Below are 22,276 nucleotides of genomic sequence, written 5' to 3'. Positions count from 1 at the left end.
TCCATAGGGGCTGCACCAATCTGCATTCCCACCAGCAGTGCACAAGGATTCCCTTTTCTCCACATCCTAGCTAACACTTGTTTGTTGATTTGTTGATGGTAGCCATTCTGACAAGTGTGAGGTGATATCTCATTGTAGTTTTAATTTTGCATTTTCCTGGTAATTATAGTGACACTGAGCATTTTTTCATATGTCTCTTGGCCATCTGTATGTCTTTTTTGGAGAAGTGTCTATTCAGGTCCTTTGCCCATTTTTTAATGGGGTTGTTTGTTTTCCTGGTGTTGAGTTGTACAAGTTCTTTATAAATTTTGGATATTAACTCCTTATCAGCAAATATTATTGGCAAACATATTCTTCCACTTAGCGGGCTGTCTTAATTTTGTTGATGGTTTTCATTTGCTGTACAAAAACTTTTCTGTTTGATGTAGTCACATTTATTTACTTTTTCTTTTGTTTTCCTTACCTGAGACAACATATCAGAAAATGTATTGCTATAAGAAATATCCGAGATTTTACAGCCTATGTGTTCTTCTAGGATTTTTAAGGTTTGGAGTCTAACATTTAAGTATTTAATCCGTTTTGAGTTTATTCTTGTGTATGGTGTAAGAAGGTGACCTAGTTTTATTTTTTTGCACATATGTCTAATTTTTCCAACACCATTTATTGAATAGACTGTTTTTACTCCACTGTATGTTTTTGCCTCCTTTGTCAAATATTAACTGACAATTAAGGTGTGGATTTTTTCTGGGTCTCTATTCTGTTCCATTGACTATATATCTATTTTTATGCCTGTACAATGCTGTTTTGATTACTATGGCCTTGTAGTATAATTTGATATTAGCCTGATTCTTCCAACTTTGTTCTTCATCAAGATATTTTTGGGTATTTGGGGTCTTTTGTGGCTCAATAGAAATTTTTGGAATATTTGTTCTTGTTCTGTGAAATGCATCATTGATATTTTGATAGAAATTGCTTGAATCTGTAGATTGCTTTGGGTAGTATGGACATTTAAATGGTGTTAATTCTTTCTATTCATGAACATGGTATATACTTCCACTTAGTTGTATCTTCTTCAATTTCTTTCTTCACTGTTTTATAATTTTCTGAGTACAGGTCTTTTACATCCTTAAATTTATTCTTTGCTATTTTTTGAAGCAAAAGTGAATAGTATTTATTTTAGTTTCTCTTTCTGATACTTCATTATTGGTGTATAAAAATGCAACTGATTTCTTGATATTTATATTCTACTATTATATTTGTATTCTACTATTTTGTATTCTACTATTATACTAAATTCATTTATAAGTTCTAGTAGTTTTTTGGTGGAATCTTTATGTTATCAATATACAGTTTCATGTCATCTTCAATTAATAACAATTTTACTTCCTCCTTTCCAATTTGGATGTTTTTTTAGTTCTTCTTATCTGATCACCATGGCTAAGAATTTCAGTTCTATTTTGAATGAGAGTGGTGAAAGTGGACATCCTTGTCTTATTCAGAATCTTAAGGGAAATGCTTGTAGTTTTTGCCCTTTGAGTGTGATGTTGGCTGTGGGTTTGTAATATGTAACCTTTATTACATTGAGGTATGTTTTCTCTATTTCCACTTTGTTAAGAGTTTTTGTCATAAATGTGTGCTGAATTTTATTAACTGCTTTTTCTGCATCTACTGAAATTATGTAGTTTTTATTCTTCATTTTTAATGTGGTGTATCACATTTATTGATTTGAGAATATTGTACCAACCTTTCATCCCTAGAATAAATCCCAGTTGATCATGGTGTATTCTCTCTTTAATGTATTGCTGGATCCAGTTTACTAATATTATGTTGAGGATTTTAGCATCTATGTTCATCAAAGATACTGGTCTATAATTATCTTTCCTGTAGTTTCTTTATCTGGTTTTGGAATTAAAATGATGTTAGCCTTTTAAAATAAGATTGGGAGTCCTCCCCCTCTTGTATTTTTGGAAATAGTTTGAGGAGAATTGGTATCAGTTCTTCTTTGAATATTTGGTAAAATCCACCTGCAAAGCCATCCAGTCCAGGACTTTTGTTTGTTGGGAGATTTTTTTATTACTGCTTCAATTTCATTAGCTGTAATCTATCTATTGAAATTCTTTCTGATTCAGTTTTGGAAGATTGTATGTTTCTAGAAATTTGTCTATTTCTTCTAGATTTTTCTATTTGTTGGCATAAAGTTGTTTGTAATATTTTCTTACAATCCTTTGTATTTCTTTGGTGTCAGTTGTTACCTCTCCTCTTCCATATCTTATTTTATTTATTTGGGCCCTTTCTCTTTTATTCTTGATGAGTCTAGTTAGTTTCTCAATGTTGTTAATCTTTTCAAAGGACCAGCTCTTGATTCCATTGATCATCTGTATTGTTTTTTTAGACTCCATTTCTTTTTGATGTGATCTTTTTTGTTCCCTTTCTTGTACTCATTTTGGGCTTTTCTCTCCATTTCCTTTAAGTGTTAAATTAGATTGTTTATTTGAGAATTTTCTTGTTTCCCAAGTTAGACCTGTAATTCTATGAATTTCCCTCTTAGGACTATTATGCTGTGTCCTGTAGGTTTTGGGTTGTTGCATTCTCATTTTCACTTGTGCCAAGGTGCTTTTTAATTTCTTTCTTGCTCTCATTGTAAACTTATTTATTGTTTAGTACCATGTTACTTAGCCTCCATGACTGTGTTTTTTAGTTTTTTTCCCTTGTCATTGATTTATAGTTTTATACTATTCTTGTCAGAGAAGATGCTTGATATGATTTCAATGTTCCTAATTGATTGAGATTTGTTTTGAATACTAACATGTAGTCTATCCTAGAAAATGTTCCACGTGAACTTGAAAAAATGTATATGCTGCTGCTTTGGGGTGAAATGCTCTGAAGATATCAATGAAATCCATCCAATCTAGTGTGTCCTTAAAGGCCACTGTTTCTGTCTGGAAGAAAATCCGGACATTGTTGTCAATGATGTGTTAAAATCTCCCTACTCTAACTGTGTTACTGTCAGTCTCTCCCTTTATGCCCATCAGGATTTGCTTGACATATTTAGGTGCTCCTATGTCGGATGCATAAATGTTTACAAGGGTTATATTCTCTTTTCAGGTTCCTATTTTTATTATTACATAATGTCCTTCTTTTTCTCTTACAATAGCCTATGTTTTGAAGTTTATTTTGTCAGGTGTAAGTATTGCTACCTCAGCTTTTTTTCCCTTTCCATTTGCATGAAATGTCTTTTTCCACCCCTTTACTTTCAGTCTGTGTGTACCTTTTGTTCTGAGGTGGGTCTCTTGTAGACAGCATATACATGGGTCTTCAGTTCTTATATGTTCAGCTACCCTATGTCTTTTTTATTGGAGCATTTAAGCCATTTACATTTAAATGATTATTGATGGGTACTTTTTTATTGCCCTTTTATTCTCTTAACTCTATTCCTCTATTTCTCCTCCACCTCCTCCTTCTTCTAGCAGCCCCTTTAACTTTTCTTGTAATACTGGTTTGGTGGTAATAAAATCTCTTAGCTTTTTCTTGTCTGGGAACCTCTTTATTTCTCCTTCAATTTTAAATGATAACCATGCTGGGTAAAGTGGTCTTGGTTGTAGGTTGTATTTCAATTTTAAATTTATCTTAATCTGATGAAAATTGCAATGTTATGTCTTTTTTCTTTTGGAACCATAAGTAAAAGCAACCAGATGAGATATCTATATACAATATGACACTATCAACCGTACAAAAATATGATACTGCATTTCAAGGAACCTGAAAATTCAGTGAATATGCTGTCATGTGTGCTGAACATTTAGCAAATTATGAAACATAAATACAGGTTTAGAAAAGTATTGTTATATGTATAGAGCTCCAAAGTGAAAGAATATCTAATATGGATTTAATTCTCAGGTGGCTGGAAAGTTAAATAGGCAAATCAATATATATCAATAGTAAAAAACTTTAAGAAAAACAAAGATTGATTCAACATTGAAAAGAAGTGGTGTTTGTTTCCTCTGCAAAGATATACAAAAAGCTTATATTAATTATATAAAATGAGGATGTGTGGATTTACCAAAATCTATGTTTAAAGTATCAGAACTAGAATGGAAAGCTCTATTTTCAATGGCTTCAAGAAATCAAATATTGGCAAGACCTTTTATACATATATTTGTTCTGTGCAGGGAGGAATAGACTCCAAAGGTGATATAGTCAGTGTTTTATCTTTCATATTAAAATAGTATTTAAAAAGTTTTATTGGTTTTTAATCTTTCCTTAAACATATCCATTTTGTACAGCTTATTTAGTTTCTGTACATATACTACATTACACTATTATCTTACTAAAAGAAAAATACCTCCCTTATCATGTAGCAGCATTGTCCTAGAACATGACCACAATATATTTAAATGTTCTCTGAATGTCTGAAATCCCAAGATAAGAAATATAGCTAGTTTAGTAGTTAGACTTGAATTGATTTTTGTTAGAATTAGATCTGTAATAGTAGTGTTAAGCAGTGTTAATATTCACAATATGTCAACACAGTACTATAGTCACACCTACTACAAGGTCTATATTTTAAAATTGTCATTTTCCCCAGGGTAAACCACAATTTTATGACTTTTTAATTAAGTCCAGCAAAGTGGCTCTGAACCATACATGATGCTTGGAATCAAATCCCTGTGCTTTGGCACATTTATTTTTAACAAGTTATGCTCTAATTCCTTTTTGGCATTTCTTTTCCTTTTTTATTTAACTGACTATAGGGAAAGAATATCAATATAAACATAATACTTAAAATTACTAATATGTCTGTACTTAAAAGGAAAACATCTCCCCAAAACATATTTAGTCCTTTATAAAACAAATCTATACATTTCTTGGGTTACCCACAGCAGGATTAAATTTATTGAATTAAATCCCTCATATCCTAGAATTAGACTCCTCATTCTAACATCTTCAAGTGCACAATGTCCATTGGAGATGAGAGCAGCAACCCCAGCTGTGAGGTTGGAAACAGGTACTTGGCAAGGGAGTGATGTACTGATCACACTGCACTTATCCGGGTTGTAACCCAATTCACACAACTGGGATATGATACTTTTATTCTGTTTTATAAATCTACTTCTAGAACTAAAAGTAAATAGCTATCATAATGTTCAATTGTATTAAGTATGAATGAATATATAATTTGAATGCTTTTATTTATTTTATCTGACCTTTGGTCCAGGACTGTATTCAGCAAAATACAACCACTTTTATCCTTGACATAGTAGTGTTGGTAGTATTTTACAGCATACTTTAGAAGCATCTGCAAACAAACAATTTCTCTCTCTCTCCTCATTACTAATACCTAAAGTAAATGTATCAGTGCATTATTTCTTTTCTTGCTTTTAAAAATTGTACCTACGTAATCTGACATTTTGGGGATGACAATTGGAATAGACAGAGGTTTGGTTGATAGTTTATCTTTCAGACCACACTTACTGGTCCATGTAATAATACACTAGTTTCTCTTACACTTTCCTCACTGGTGGATTATTAACTGCCACTGTCTCAAGAAGCCATTCTGTGTTTAAAATCTAACTCCTTAACTCCTGAAATCTGAGAATGTAAACAACTGATCCAGTTATAGTTATGTACAATTGGCCCTCCATATCTATGGGTTCTGTATCCACAGATTTAATCAACCACAGATTAAAAATATTTTTTAAATGTTACATTGCTGACAATGTAACTAAGCCTGTGTCTATTATGCAGCTAGGCCTTAATGGTGGTGTCTGCACTGAACATGTGCAGACTTTTTTCCTTGTCATTATTCCTTAAACAATACAGTAAAGCAATTCTTTACATAGCATTTACACTGTGTTAGGTATTATAAGGAATCTAGAGAAGACTTAAAGTACAAGGAGGGATATTCCTGAGTCACATGAAAACACTACACCATTTTATATGAAGGACTTGAGCAGCCTTAGATTTTGGTATCTGTCAGGGTCCTGGGACTAATCACTTGCACATACCAAGGTGTAAGTTAGGAGTAACCATACCCTAATCAATGGCTTATGAACTTCTTCCAAAGACATTTCAAAATTTAGGTTTTTAAATTATTACTTAGGTGGTTCACAAGTCCATTTCATCCTTCATTCTAAATGGTAGATATTTTTGAACATCTCACTATCCAGCCACATTTATTTTTGCCCTAGCCAGATTTTTACAATATAGTAAGAGCTGCTAATGTTTCCCTCCCCTCTTTCTGTTAGAGAGGCAGCACTAATTCTTCTTCTGACATAAAGATCATCAGGAATTCAGTTAGAGCTTGGAATGATCAATTTTATTTATTTTCACTCTCGAGTTTACCTACAATGCTGTATATCCATCTCAATCCAGGCTTCATAAATTAGAATCCCAGCTTTATGATTCACTACCAATGTGACCTTTGACAAGTTATATAAACAGTTTCTCAGATTGGTAATAAGGAAAATAGGTAATAACAAACCTACCTCATACAATTAAGTGAGTCAATAGCTGCAAAGCTTTTTGAAGAGTGCTGTCACATATGAAGGATTATAATTGCAAACACCTCAAGAGTAGGGTTTTATTTGTTTTTGGTTTTTTGTTATCTCCAATGCCTAGAACAGAGCCCGATACACAGTTACAACTTAATAAATACATGTTGAATTAATAGTTTTTTTTCTGAAGTTGAAACCTAGGTATATTCTTCTGCTTGCAATCATTTTATTTTGTTGCTGTCAATGACCTGGCTAATTAAGCTGCTATGAGTTCTAATCTGTGCTTGATCTCAGAATCAATTTAGACACTGGAGTAACCTGAGTAAGGTGTGTCATGAGGTTAGGAGACTATATGCCCAGGTGTTTTCCCAATGAAGGTATAAATTTGGTGTAGATAACCCTTTAGAAATTATCTAACAGAATTCCATTGATGTTTAGAGGAGCAAACAGAGACCCCACTGCATTGAATCTATTCAACATTACTTGTTAAGATTAGCTATGAAACAATCTAAGTGAAAGTTACTATAAAATGAAATTATAAAAATCATAAAAGGAGTCAAAATATAACACTATAATACAGTGTCCCCAGGATGTGTAATAAAAAGAAAAAATAATAATCTTTATCAGACAAGTAAGAGAGTAACCTATAACAGAGCAGAGTTTTACATGAATCCTTCTGTTACAATACTGGCAGTAGAAATAGCAGCTGCCTTATGGCAGCAGCTGTGGTGGCCAGAGCAGAGTTATTACTTTATTTGCTTTGCCATTATGGTGAAGCTCTAAGAAGCATAGATGCAAGATCACAGCAGATGGTCTTAGAGCTGATGTCTTTATCTGTTCTGCTGCTGCACAATATCACACTTACCTAAGAGCCTTAAATATTGACTGATTTTTTAAGTCCATATCGAATCATATGTATACTAGTCCTCTTATAACAAAGACCATGTGCTATTTACTTTGGTTTCAGGGACATAGTTTGGCTTAATTACATGGTTTATTAATAGTAATGTATGTGTTATACCTGTGTAAAGAATTAAGTACAAAGAAGTATAAATAATATGCTACATTTAGTGGTATAATAAATGCCAATAGAGAAATTCTTTGTCATCACCTTGTTGGTAATATAAACGTGGTTAAATTTAGATGGGTTGAATAATGAAAGAATTGTCAAGTTGTCATAACTAGTATTTTTCTATGAATGGCTCATGAAATTCTGAGGCATATGACATTCTTTCATGTTGATTTTTTGTGTGAAGTTTATGATGAATTGTCAGGGTTTAGGTGGAGTTTCTGTTCTGTAATCTTTAAATTCAACATTATTTTATGCAATAAGATGTATTGAGCTCTTAATTCTTTGCCAGATTCTTTTCTTTGTGTTGTTGGTACAAATATGAAAAACATCCTTTTCACCCTGATGTCTTATTTCTAAATATTTCACCGTGAAAGGGTAGAGGTAAATATTCTAATGTAGGGGTGGGTATTATAAGTAGCTATACTTATAAAAAGGAAGAAGCAACTCAATTTGCTTGGACAAAAACTAGGGATTTGGTGAAGAATTGATATTGACATTTGAGCATGGTAAAGAACTTGACTACTAGTTTACCATGTGGATAAGCATTGGAAGAGAATTCGAGCAGGAGGAATTGGAAATTCATGCTTTGCTGATCTTATGAAGAAGACATCTTTGCATAATAACACTATTTCTAAAATCCTAGTGTCATCTATAAAGAACGGTAAAATTACATGACCAACCACCTCCTCACTTGGAAGTGCTGAGCTTGAATTTTTCTCTCCAAGGGTGATGACCTTCTGGGATTTTGCTGCAACAGTACATTGATGCTTAATTTCTTGTAAACTTGAATAAGACCAAATTTTGCAAAGATTTCATCTGTTGGCAAAACAGTAAGGGATTGTTTGTCAAGAAAAGAAGATATACTAGGTGCTAATGTTCTTCATCATGTTTTTCCAATGTTTAGGAAGACTTTTCAGGCTGTTAAGTATTAGTAACCAAACTATTGACATAGTTTATTAACTGAAATAAATTTCTGAGTTTATTACCTTTTGCTCAACTTGGAACACAAGCTCCATTTTTAGTTATTGAATTTATCTTGCCCAATGACTAGATTGAAATGGAAATGGCACTTGTTCTATTTTGTATAGTCTTATTTCATTGAAGTATAATTTGGCAAACTTTTTGACTCATTGTGACCTACTGGCATAAATATTCTGGTCAGAGATCATACATGCACATGTCTTCCAGAGCAGGCAGATGATATAAATATGTGAAGTTACCTAAGACAATGGGAGCAATGGGGAGAGGGCTGGTTCTCTTCCTGTTAGGATGTAAGCTTCTGAGTGAAGGGATCCTTTGGCTGTTTTGTTCACTGATATATCCTAAGTGTCTATCAGAGGTCCTAATACATAATAGGTGCTCAATAAATACTGAATGAGTGGATGCTTGAATGTGTTGAAAAGTGTTGTATTAAGGAGAACGAGCAATACCTAACAACACTCATTCCTAACAACAATGACAACAAAAGATACTGTGCCAATCAAACAGGCCAATTTAGGGAACTCCTTGCTTGGAACCCATGGTGTTGTAAATAAGGTCACTTTCAGTAGACTTTTCTGTGTAATTTTCTTTTCTTTTCTTTTCTTTTTTTAATCCTCAACCAATGATATTTTTTCCATTGCTTTTCAGAGAGAGTGGAAGGGAGAGAGAGAGAAAAATAAAAACACATAAATGTGAGAGAGATACATAGATTGGTTGGCTCCCGCATGCACCCACATAGGGGCTAGGGATGGAGCCTGCAACCAAGGTCCATGCCCGTGACTGGAATCGAAACCAAGACCCTTCAGTCAGAGGGCCGATGCTCTAACTGCTGAGCCAAACTGGCTAGGGCAACTTTTATGTAATTTTCTATGAAGGAACATCCTTACTTTGACTTCTCAATAATTTCCAGAAATATTTCTCCTGTGAATATTAAAGTAATGAAAAATACATGTTGGCTTCAATATCTGTAGGAAAGTCTCTCTCTTGCATTAGAGACTATTGATAAATACTATTTCCAAAAGTAATGCTATCTCCTGGATCATCATTTTAAAGAGAATTTTCCAATATGATATCATTTCTGGGCTTCATGAGAATCAATATGTCAATAATGATAATATTTGAATAATAACTCCAACTAAATGAGTAGGTTATTTTGAGTTTTCAAATCAGCTTCTAATATACTCTCCCATTTTTGTTATGTGAAATGTTCACTGCTACCTGTATTTCAATGAAATGTGGGTTGAAAATGGATTTCAATGAAATGCATGAAAAATATAGTGATTCCTATATTCTCCCAGCCAAATGATTAGTTCTTCTGAAGGAGAGTTCTGAGCTATGTTTTATGTAACAGTCTTTTAGAGGGTTCCCAGCAGCCGGGAACCGGTTTCACACAGTGACAACCCATTCATAGGTGCTCTTTCACTGTTCTTCCTTTTCTGCCTCCCTTCTCTGCTCTTTAAATATGCTTCCTGGAATTTCCACTCAAATGCACTTTTTGTATCAGGACTTGTTTTGGGGGGAAATTCAAACTAAGACAAATACCATTCTAGCTGAGGAATTTTTCATTGGAGTACATTATGTTTTTTTATGCTTCTCATTTTTCATGATTTTCCTTATGACCCACTTTCTAATTCTCTGATTACTTCTATTCAAAGAAATGCATCTTAGAATATCTCTAACTCAAGGCAAATGGCTACTTTATACCGCAGTTATCTGTCTTATATCAGTCTAATCAAAGAGTCTGAGGACTCCTATTTAAAAATTAAAAGTCCCAGGTCCTTGGAGGGCTAAAGTCTCTAAGAATATAAAGATGATTAGCAATGCATTGTTTTTAATTTTTTAAAACATCTTTATCTTAAATAATCTATAATATTAGGTAGCAGTCAAAACAAATTACCCAAGAAGTCATTGACCTCAGTTAAAATTGTATTTTCTTCCTACAGAATATATTCTTAATTAACCCCAAACTAAATATTTCCATCATGCATCCAGAGGACCTTATGAGGAACTGATTCACTAAAATTTGTAGTGAGCATGAATCCCAGTTTCCAAATTCAGGTTTGAAGAAATATATATTTTCTTATTACTTTATGCTTTAAGTATATTTTTAAATCAACCACCTATTCTGCCATAATTTTAGAAATTTTGTTTCAGTCAGTGTGGAGTTGCCATTTCTACCAGATAATTTTATCAAAATTTTTTAATGTTGACATTATTTCAGGTGTTCCTTTACCCCCTTCTTTGTTCCCCTCCACCCACCCCAGTGTCCCCCTCACTTGGACTTCACCAAATTATTGTCTATGTCCATGGGGTATGCATATATGCTCTTTAGCTAATCCCTTCACCTTCTTTATCCATTCACCTCCACACCCCTCCCCTCCAGCACCAGCCAGTCTGCTCCATGTATCCATGCTTCTGGTTCCATTTTCTTCCTCAGTTTATTTTGCTTATTAGATTCCACATATTAGTGAGATCATATGATACTTGTCTTTCTCTGACTGGCTTATTTTGCTTAACATTATAGTTTTCAGGTCCACCCATGCTATCGAAAAGGGTAAGAGGTCCTTTTTTATAGCCATGTAGTATTTCATTGTGTAAATGTACCACTTATAGAACTCAACACCAGGAATACAAATGATGTAATTAAAAGATGGGCAAAGGACTTGAATAAACACTTCTCCAAAGAAGACATACAGATGGTCAATAGGCACATGAAAAAATGCTTGAGGTCACTAATCATTAGAGAGATGCAAATGAAAACTGTAATGAAGTATCACCTCACACCTGTCAGAATGTCTACTATCAATAAATCAACAAATAACCAGTGCTGGAGAGGATACACTGCTGGTGGCAATGCAGACTGGTGCAGCCACTGTGGAAAACAACATGGATTTCCCTCATAAATTAAAGGAACTGTCCTTTGACCCAACAATCCCACTTCTGGGAATATATCCTAAGAATCCCGAAACACCAATCAGACAGGATATATGCACTCCTGTGTTCATAGCAGCATTACTTACAATAGCTAAGATCCAGAAACAGTGCACCAGATTTTGTTTAAAATGGATGCATGGAACAGACTGACAGCTGCCAGAGGAAAGGGGAAGGGTGGACTGGATGAAAGAAGGTGAAGGGATTAACCAAAAAAGATATATACATAACACATAAACACCGACAACAGTGTGGTGATGGCCCGAGGGAAAGGGAGATAGGATGGGAGCTAGTTGGAGGTGGGCGAGGCGGGGCGGGCCGATGGGGGTGGAGAGAGACTGCCTGGAGCGAGGCACAGGATGCGGGGTGCAGATGACATTTTATTGAGTTGTACACTTGAAACTTGTATGGTGTGGGGAACAAATGTCACCCAAATAAATTCAATTTGAAAATAATAAATTCCGGAGGCTGCTATGTTCTGCCAATGTGTGGAACACGAGCCTGAATCTTGTGATGGGCACGTATTGCCTGAGGCCCCCCGCACCCTTTCCACCGGCTCACGCGCCTGGCCAGCCTCTCTCCTCCTTCCCTTCCACCGCCTGGGGCTGGCGGTGGCTCCTCTCAGGTTTGGGGCTTTTTCTGAGACTCACTATGCCCTTGTACGTCCAGCAGTCTCTCAGTGATCTCAAACCAGCAAGAGGCACACGGGTCCTCTCTGCTCTTAAACATCCGGTGTTTGGAATTTGATGTGGGAATGGAAAGGCCAGTTCTCTCTCTTTCCCACTCAAGTGTCTGTGGCTTAGCCCAAGAAAACTTTTTTTTTCCCCCCAGGAAGGGAGGGAAGAGCTCCCTTTCTTAGAGATATTGCCTAAAATACATTTTTCATATTGCAGTTACTGAGTTTAGGATTTTGGAAAATAGAAACAACAAACTGGCCTTTCCTCTCTTTCTTTTCTTCTCCCCTCCTCCTCCCCCTCCTCCCCCTCCTCCTCTTCCTCCTCCTCCCCCTCCTCCTCTCCCTCCTCCTCTTTCTTCTCCTTCTTCTCCTTCTTCTTCTTCTTCTTCTTCTTCTTCTTCTTCTTCTTCTTCTTCTTCTTCTTCTTCTTCTTCTTCTTCTTCTTCTTCTTCTTCTTCTTTCTCTCTCTCTCTTTTGGTCATCCTACTTCATCACATTTCTCCCAGGACCAATTTATCTATTATCTATCATCTATCTATCATCTATCTGTCTGTCTATCTATGAATCTATCTATCATCTATCTATCTATCACCTATCTATCATCACCGTCTATCTAATCATCTATCATCTATCATATCATCTATATACCTATCATCTATCTATTATCTATCATCTATCTTATCATCTACATATCTATCATGTATCTATATCATCTATCTATCATCTATCATCATCTATCTATATCTATCTATATCTATATCTATATCTATATCTATATCTATATCTATATCTATATCTATATCTATATCTATATCTATATCTATATCTATATCTATCTATATCATCTATATCTATATCTATATCTATATCTATATCATCATCTATATCTATATCTATATCTATATCTATATATCTATATCTATATCATCTATATATCTATATCTATCTATCTATCTATATCTATATATCTATATCTATATTATATCTATATTATATCTATATTATATCTATATTATATCTATATCTATACCTATATCTATATATCTATATCTATATCATCTATATCATCTATATCTACATCTATCTATCTATATCTATATCTATATCTATATCATCTATATCTATATCTATATCATCTATCTATATCTATATAATCTATATCTATATCTATCATCTATCATCTATCATCTATCTATCATCTCTCTGTCTCTCTACTCACCTGCTATCTATTGTATTCTCATCAGCAAGTACATGGAACATGCTAAAATGTTGGGAAGTGATTTTGAACCTTAGAGACAACTGCTACGGTGACCAGTGCCTTCCATCATTAAGTACTGGCAAGGTTATCAACCTGAAAGTCTGACTGACAGCACAGTTAGCTATAAGCACTGTGTATGTACAGAATTTATAGCTGGTAGTATGTGTATCTATTTGTGTGCTATGTTAAAAGCAGACTTACCTGGAAATACTATTATGGGATTTGAGCCAAGTTTTGGCAATAACTATTAAACGTTTAAAATACTCTGTGACTATCACTTAATTTCAAATTTTCTTGTGTTTCCTTTATATAATGGGAAACTGAGACATTTAAGAATAAAAGAACTTATCTAAGTTCAAGCAGTTATTAATAGCACAGTCAAGATCTGAACCCAGGCATCTCTTACCACTCAGCCATCACACCGTAGTTCAGAGAATGAAATCATGGCACTGTACTTCTGGCTGAAGAGCAATAGTGGTAGCCTGGCTACTGTTATGCAATCTAATATAAAAGGGAAAACGTGGGGGAGTATGAAAGCTTGTAAGAAGGGAGTAACTAGCTCTGGAGGCTTTCAATCACTCTTTTGCATATCCCCCAAACAGCAAAGAATCCTTCCAATAAGAAGTCTCTTCTTTAAAATATTTTTAGTAATAAAAATTTTATTTTTTTATGTTTTCCTACTTTAATATTTTTCTCTAGGGCATGACTTACGCTTAAGCTTGGAGAATCCTGATGTTACTAAAGTTCTTAAACAAAGCCTCATAGTTTAAAAAAAAAAAAAAAAAGATGATATTTATAGAATCAAAAGTTAAACATTAGAACAAAAATAATAACAATTTAGCCTTTAATATTTTCAAGATTCAAAGCTAGAAAAGTTTGATACTAAAATATATATGAAGATTCTTAAAGCCTTGAATTCCTTAGCCATTGTTTGTGGTAACTTGATATTTTTAATATCAGCAATAATGAGAGAAGACAAATGCCATCTTCAATAAAATGAAGTTGGGCAGCACTGTTTTCAATTCAGATTTGGAAAAGAAAAGAGGTTTTAATAAGATTGTAAATATGATTCTGCAGTGCATTGTAGGTAAAAATTTTGTTGTATATGTATTGTTTTGAGCTCTGAAATTCTCTTGAAAATTGTCTTTAACTATTATCTAAGAGAAAAACAACTTATTATTTAAAATTTATTGGGGTGACATTGGTTAATAAAATTATACAAGTTTCAGGTATGCAATTGTACAATACATGATCTGTATGTTGTATTGTGTTACCACCCCAAGTCTCCTTCCGTCACCATTTAACCCCCCTTTACCTCCCCCTCCAGCCCCCCCTCCCCTCTGGCAGTCATTGTACTGTTGTGAGTGCCCATGAGTCCTCCTTTTTTCCTTTGCTCAGTCCCTTCACCCTTCTCACCCAGCCCCCAGCCCCTCCCCTCTGCTATCAGTACTGTGCTAAGTGAAATAAGCCAGTCAGAGAAAGGCGAGTACCACAGGATTTCACTTATAAGGGGAATCTAATGAACAAAATAAACTAACAAAGTGGAGACAGGCTCATGGATACAGAGAAAACAACTCATTCTTACACAGGTCAATTTCAGGCTCAAGTGTTTCTTAACTTAATGTCACCATTAGGGATTCCCATACCAAACATATGGTATGAATGCCCCTTAGGTCTTAGCACTTTTAATTTTACTAAAATATGATGTAAAACAAATGAGCTTTGTAAATACGATATAAATGTTGGGATATCTAGAATTATATTTTAACTAAATACCTTTTTAAGACTATACTATTTACTTCAAATTTGGCTATAGCAATTTATTTACTTTTTCATGATATGTAACTATTTATCATATTTAATTTCAAAATATTTAATTAGTAATGTCTTCCATTGGTTGCACAACATCAAGTAACTCTTTGAGATACTGTTTTTTTCCTACCAAACTGCAGTACCGTTTGCATCTTATTTTCATTATGTGAATCTCCCAACAGATTTTTACTCATAAATCTTTATAATTTAAGGTCAACACCTTGGTAAAGCTATTAAGACACTTTGAAAATTTCCATATTACTTGAAATGATGTTAGAAGGACCAATAAGCAAAAATAATGTTTAAAAAGGGCATTCAACTATTTCATACCTGTCCGGCAGAACCATAGTAATAATATGAAATGTGGTTTTTTTTGCTCTCCTCTCACTAATATCTAAAAAATAAATAAAAACTGCACAGTACAATTGAACACCTTAAATGTTTCCAATATGGGTTAATTTCATACAATACAGTTTTATCTTTGACATAAAATCTGCCTGACTGTGTGTACTCAAACACCAGCATAACCCATCCCCCTGGTGTTAGTAGGGATGCATTATGTGGGCTGGCATCGATGTGTAACCAGAAAAAAAGTGCTGTATGTGAACATAGTTTTTGTGCAGTTTCTATTTTGAGTGTTTGAGGAAAAGTCTTTCGTATAGCATATTGTATTGAATGGGTATTTATTTTCATATTTTTAAATCTGAAAGATTGCAAATGATTTGTTTTCACTGGGGAGATTATTATAACTGAAACACGGGAGCAGTGGCAGGCATAGTTCGGTGACTATGTCTGAGGTTTTATTGGTGGTTTGTTTCTAAGTTTTAAAGCAGTGGTCATGAGAAATCATTACCCATGCCTTTGTGAACAGAGAAGTTAGAGATGAAGTATGGGGACTGCTTTAGATTTAGATGGTTTTGTTGTCCTTTTAGGATCAAAATCCAGGCCCAGTGCTTGGTAAGAGCCTGGGATGATCTATGCCTCTATTTCTTACTCAGTTTTGTTCAGGTTATAAGAATTTATGTATCATTTCATGTCAGAATAATCCCAAAATTAAATAATTGATGATATTCGCCATGAAAACACAAAGAGTAAACAGCTACAATATTTATACCCAGAGTAACAAAAACAAATAGTCATTGTCATCATTCAAAAGGAAAGGAGTATTTGTTTTGAACAATATATCCCTCTTGCTAGTCTAATTTGCAACAATAATCCAGGAATACACACATTTTAATTCTCCTCTCCATGTGTAAGATTCTTAATACAGTTCTACAAGTTTATAGCATGTAATTAAAATATATAATAATTATATCTGGTTTTAATCTGATAAATACAATAAGATTTTGACTAAAGAGAATAATATTTCATTGTTATTGTTTAAACAAATATAAAACATTCTGTTGAATTCTAGCTCTAGTAGACCTAAATAGGTGCATGTTCTTTTGTTTATGTCTTTTAGCATCTCCGTCAATTAAACTCTTGGTGGATGACCCTATAGTTGTAAATCCCGGAGAGGCCATAACATTAGTATGTGTTACGACAGGAGGACAGCCTGCACCCTCTCTCACCTGGGTCAGGTCCTTTGGGACTCTGCCTGACAAGATTGTTTTGAATGGAGGAACTTTGACCATACCTGCCATCACCTCAGAAGATGCTGGTACTTACAGCTGCATTGCCAATAACAATGTGGGAAACCCTGCAAAAAAGTCCACTAACATCATTGTGAGAGGTAAGTTTAGACATAGTTACAACATGGATTTCTGATTGAGCCAGGTTATCACAAAGCAAATAATGTTTGATATAAAAATATTTTCTTAAATTTGTATATATATAACATATACAGAAAATTGTTTATAAATAATGAATGTCTAATTATAAATGGGACCTAAAATTCTTAAATCTTAACCACAATGACTTATGTTTGCCTTGAATAGTTTTCTTGACATATTCTTAGAGGTAGCATTGTATAGTTTTTATAATATGTTCTTAGTTAAAAAATAAAAAGATTAAAATGCAATTATGACATAGAGCATTAATTGTTATACAGATTGTGTATTACTTTAGGAGTTTCACAGATTTATCAATTTAATGGTTAATAAACATTTATTGAATCCCAATTACAAGCAGAGCTTTAAATTGTGAGATTATATAGACATCTATAAAACATTAACCTGTACTCAATGATTCTATTAGGTACTAAAAATAAAATGCATCAGTTAATAGTCATATGATACAGTGTTTGGCAAGCATAAGCAAAAGCTATAGAAATATTAAAAATATATAGTAACTTCTGGCACAGTTTATTAGGGAATACCTAATGACATTTGCACTAGATCTTATACACTGGGTAGAGTTTTAACAGACTGAGATTAGGGAAAGACATGGAAAAGTCAGAGACAGTAAAAGGCAAAGTACATTGGAGGGATTGACGTACAAAGGGGATCACTAAATGATGTTCTGGTGTGGCTGCCACCAGCTGGTGTGGTGATGCTGTGTATAAGTGGGATGCTTTCCCTCCAGTCCCGAGGATTTACAGTCACTGTGTAAGGAAAGCATATGCGTCTCCATGTCTCACAGGCGAGGTCCTGGGTTGAAACAGAGGAGGGACACTGATGTCTCTAAAGTTAACATAAACATCCACATGGACAAGGGGACTTTTCTAGCAGACAAATGAAAATAAGGAAGAAAGATAAGCATACAAAGAAATAATATATGAAAAGGAATAGCAAGAGTAGCTCTACAAATGGAATTATCTTACTCTCTATTTTAAATATCAGTATTGATGAAATGGGCCTCTTTCTAAGTACTTACCTCATTGAGTAATCAGACCCTCTTCTTCCCCCATCCCAAATTTTAAAAGAAAGTAAAACTTTACAAATCATCAATATTTATTTCTGCTTTTTATTTTTAGCTTTGAAACACTTGCTTTTCCAAGTAACCATGAAAAGATGCTACCAAATCTTGCCATAATAATTGTGAGATTAGTTAAAGCATTGCAAAACTATCCTTAAGAGTCATGAATGCAATGTAGAATCTTTTATTGCATTATTTTATCAAGGGCAGGAACTCACTAGAGAAAAATGGTGCATTAAATCTAGTTTGACCACAGGATCATCCACAGCTATATTGAATCCATGTACAAATGGCAACGTGTCCAGTATCAAATATCTGTTTTGCTCAGGCACCTTTTGTAAGGATGAACTCAATCCACAGCAAATATATGCTCAGAAAATGATTTGCTCTCTCCCATCCTAAAAGTTTTTATTTGTGTTCTTACAAAGGACCTAAAATTAATAAAGCCCTAAAAATGTATTTCTCCAATTTATAATATTTTATGCCTTTAATTCACTTGAAATGCACATTTGCATACTCATATTACTGGGAAGCTCTCAGCAGTGTCATTCATATAATTCATATAATCAAGTTTGAATAAAACCTTACTGAATATAGAAAGAGCCTTGTCAAAGGGTCCTAGATTACCCTGTAGGGAAAAAAGCTGCATCTAATTTCTGCCACAAAGGCCAAGAAATTCAGTTAAAGAAAAATGGTTTTCTTTTTTTTATAGCGAAGAGATTATTTTCAAGTGCTCTGAATTTATAAACCTTTGTAGTGTCTTAGATTAACTGTGTCATGGATACGGTAGAATTAGAACTCTAGATTTATCCCCCCCCCCTTTTTTTTCCCTGTAATTAAATCAAGACCCACAGACCAGGTTTTCTGAGGAAGCACAAGGATATTCTGTGCATAGAATTTTCATTACCATTTGAGAATATCTATGAACAAAATGAGAGTGCAGATAGGAATAAAATACTAGAAAATTTCTGAACTCGTCATTGGATTTTTTAAAAATAGAAAACACTTCAAAATAAACAATGTAGATAACATGCCATGTAAATAAGAAGCTCAAAGTTGAAGAGAAATTTCATATGTTTTAATATTTTCTTAGAACATTTATAAATATAGCAGCAATGCTTTTTCTTAGGATCTTTAAAGAAATTGCAGGGTTGACCCACATTTCTGCCAAGTTGGGATAGAAGCAATTGCTTAATACATTTGATAGTAAAATTATGTTGATTTCCTTGTCACATGTTAGGCAGCCTGAGCTCAGAGCTTTCCAAAGTCCTGTTAGATACTATAACATCCCACTTTACGTTCCCTGTTATGATTCACAGTATTTGGAAATGCCACATTTCTTTCCTGTTGTGAACTGAACCTGTGCTGAACAAGCATGATTTATAGCATGAGCAAGACATTACTGTATTTTGGTATCCTGTGGTCATTTTAACTTTTATACAGTGTCTTCATATTTCCCTGCTTCAGGAAGAAAAGTCAGGCAGACTCCATGACCCTTCCCCTCATTCTTACAAATAGAAACTCCTACAGTCCATTTAAATCACAAGCACACATTTATCAGTACTTTGGATGCATGATCCAAAATAATATCAAAACTTCAAACCTGACTTCAATTCAAAATGTTCTCCCCTGCCCAGCTTGGGTTCACTTTGAGCTAGAGACCTGGTCCTATGGGAAGCTCCTCAGTAGGACTGAAATGATGAAATAAACAGGTTTTCCTATGGCCGCCTTAAACTTGGAAGAAGCTGCATCTCACAATTTTCTCCAAAGATATCCTTCTAATCAAATTTGGTCTCTGACCCTGTTTTTACTGTTGGTATTTTTCACTTCCTTTGAAAATTCTACATAAGAAGGTGTCTATTTTGCACTCACTGTGGAGTTCTGTGGCTTCTATTCTCAGCAAAAGTGAGTCAGGAAAACTCTAGTCTACGGTCTAATTTCACAAAAATATAGAAAGATTATAAGAATTTTCAAAATTTCTAGCTAATATTTTAAAATTTGACCCATCAGCAAGTCCTCTTGCCCCAGTCTTCAAACTATAAATCTGACCATGCCTTGCAACAACCACTCTTACCTCCGTTGTGTAAACTAATGATGCATCTCTCTTACTTGATTAAAATAGTCTTTTCATTAATTATCTTTCAGTCCAGCCTCTCTTTTAAAAGGGGCTGTTTTTTTTATTATTATGTTAAATGAGGCAGATTATGTTGAGTTAAAAAATAGTCCCATACAAGTAATTGCTAAAAAACAAACAAACAAACACCATTTTGATTTTCTTCATGAAAGAGTTCAGGGTTTTACTTTGTTGATGATGCCGATGGTGGTGCTGGGTGTGTGATCCATGAGTATATGCTGGGAGGTGGGTGCAGGAGTAGAGACTCTATTCCATGCAGGCATCCAGGCACCCAGGCTGATGATGCCCTTGTGGTTAGTAAGGCTGCTCCGAGTGTTACCTCCTTTCCTGTCAGCTGGAACAGGGGAGGTTTTTCTGGTCAGGTTTGCCTTAGATCCAATACCTTTTATTAGCTAGATATTAGGCACCTAGTTACACCTATGATGTGAGGCTGAGAAATGTATTCTTGCTGTGTGCCTAGAAATGAGAGGACATGGATTGTTGTCAAGAGCTAACCCCTCTTTTTCATTCATGCAAGAGAATGTGATTGAAATCTCATTTTCCCGGCCTTCCCAAGGCTTCCCACCCCACCTAAAATGAAATTCAAATTCATCATCATTTCACATCTCTCTCTTCTGTAGACACATTGTCCTCATTGTTCTTTTTCACAAGTCAGGACTTAAGCATTTGCTGTTCAGTCTGGAATGTTAACTTTAAAAGACCATCTTTGGGGCAATGCCTTTCCTGACCATCTTATCTTAAGTAGCCCACCCCCAATTCACTGGCACAATTTATTGCTTCTTCTTATCACATAAGTTCCTGGAGCTATTTTGTACATATTTCTTTATTGATTATCTTTCTCTCTTGGGACTGTAGGGACAAAGAATGTATGTTTTGTCTTATTTAGTGATATATTGCTAGAACATAGAAAATTATTAAGCATATAGCAGATGCTCAATAAATATATACTGCGTGGATGAAACCTCTTATTTTAAAGTGTACTGGTTTATATCAGACATTGATTCTGGATGCCTATCTCTCTTGCATAGCTTAAGCATGTACTAGATGTTATGAAACAAAATTAGGAAATTCTACATATGTATTAAATCATATTAAACATTTGTGTGATGAGAATAGCTCATTTTAAAGGCGATGTTGTTCTGATATTCATTGCTGTGTAACAAGCCATCCAAAACAGTAGTATAAAACAGAGGCAATCATTCATTGTGTTCACAAATCTGGAGGTTAAAAGGTCAGCTAAAAAATTCAGGGTCTCATATAAATTGCATTCAGGAGGTGGCTGTGGCTAGAGTCATCTCCTTGGCTTTTTCATGTAAATATTTGGTGTTGGGACTAATAGTCCAAACAGCTGTGCTCCTCCTGTTGGTTTCTGTCTCTCTCTCTGTCTCTTTCTCCTTCCCTTCCTTCACAGCCCCTCACCATTTGCTCTCTCAGTAGTCTCTTTCAATAGCCACTTTACATCATTTCTCCACATGACTGGCTCAAGACCACCAGATTATTGCAGACTCCAGGATCCAGGGTCTCCAGAGCTGTATGGCTTCTTCTAATCTAGCTTCTGAAGTCGTTCAGTGTCATCACTGCATTCTGTTCATCACAACAGTGATAAAGTCTAGCCTGGATCCTGGATGGGCTCTAATATCTCCACCTCCTGAAGGGAAGACTGTCAGATCATCTGCAGACACTTTTTAAAGCTATCACAATAGTCAGGGTGCTCCACAAACTTTATTATTCACTCCATACTCCCATGCTGCCTCAATTCTCATTTATGCCTCTATTTTCCCCCTTTTCTCCTTAATTTCAACCTATATCTTGAACCCATGACCACTGCAAAGTGACACTGTAAACAGTTTTTGTTTTTTTTAATTTTAGTATTACTCCAGCCTATTTTTGTTGGCTATGACCTGATTCCCAATATGGAGAAATAAAAAAATGTCAATATTGAAATAGATGTAACCTTTAAAAAAGAATTCTATATGCATTCAGCAACGCATGATTTACACTTTCCTAATGCACGAAAATATGTTATAACCTCCAGGGACATAATAATTGTCTGTTCTGGAAG

The 22,276-nt window shown here is 34.6% G+C and overlaps 1 protein-coding gene across 1 annotated transcript in view; it reads left to right on the top strand.

Annotated features, from left to right (window-relative positions):
- Positions 1 to 22,276, top strand: part of MDGA2 (MAM domain containing glycosylphosphatidylinositol anchor 2) — an 829,367-nt gene that overhangs the window by 557,313 nt on the left and 249,778 nt on the right. Inside the window, exon 6 of the mRNA XM_081140380.1 lies at positions 16,687 to 16,956. Within this exon, the coding sequence (XP_080996506.1) occupies positions 16,687 to 16,956 (270 nt within the window). The remainder of the gene's footprint in view (positions 1 to 16,686; positions 16,957 to 22,276) is intronic.

The sequence above is a fragment of the Miniopterus schreibersii genome (assembly GCF_964146895.1).
Source record: "Miniopterus schreibersii genome assembly, chromosome: 1".
NCBI classification, from domain to species: Eukaryota; Metazoa; Chordata; class Mammalia; order Chiroptera; family Miniopteridae; genus Miniopterus; species Miniopterus schreibersii.
Note: the sequence above shows the minus strand (reverse complement) of the source record. Positions and strands in the feature narration are given on the sequence as shown.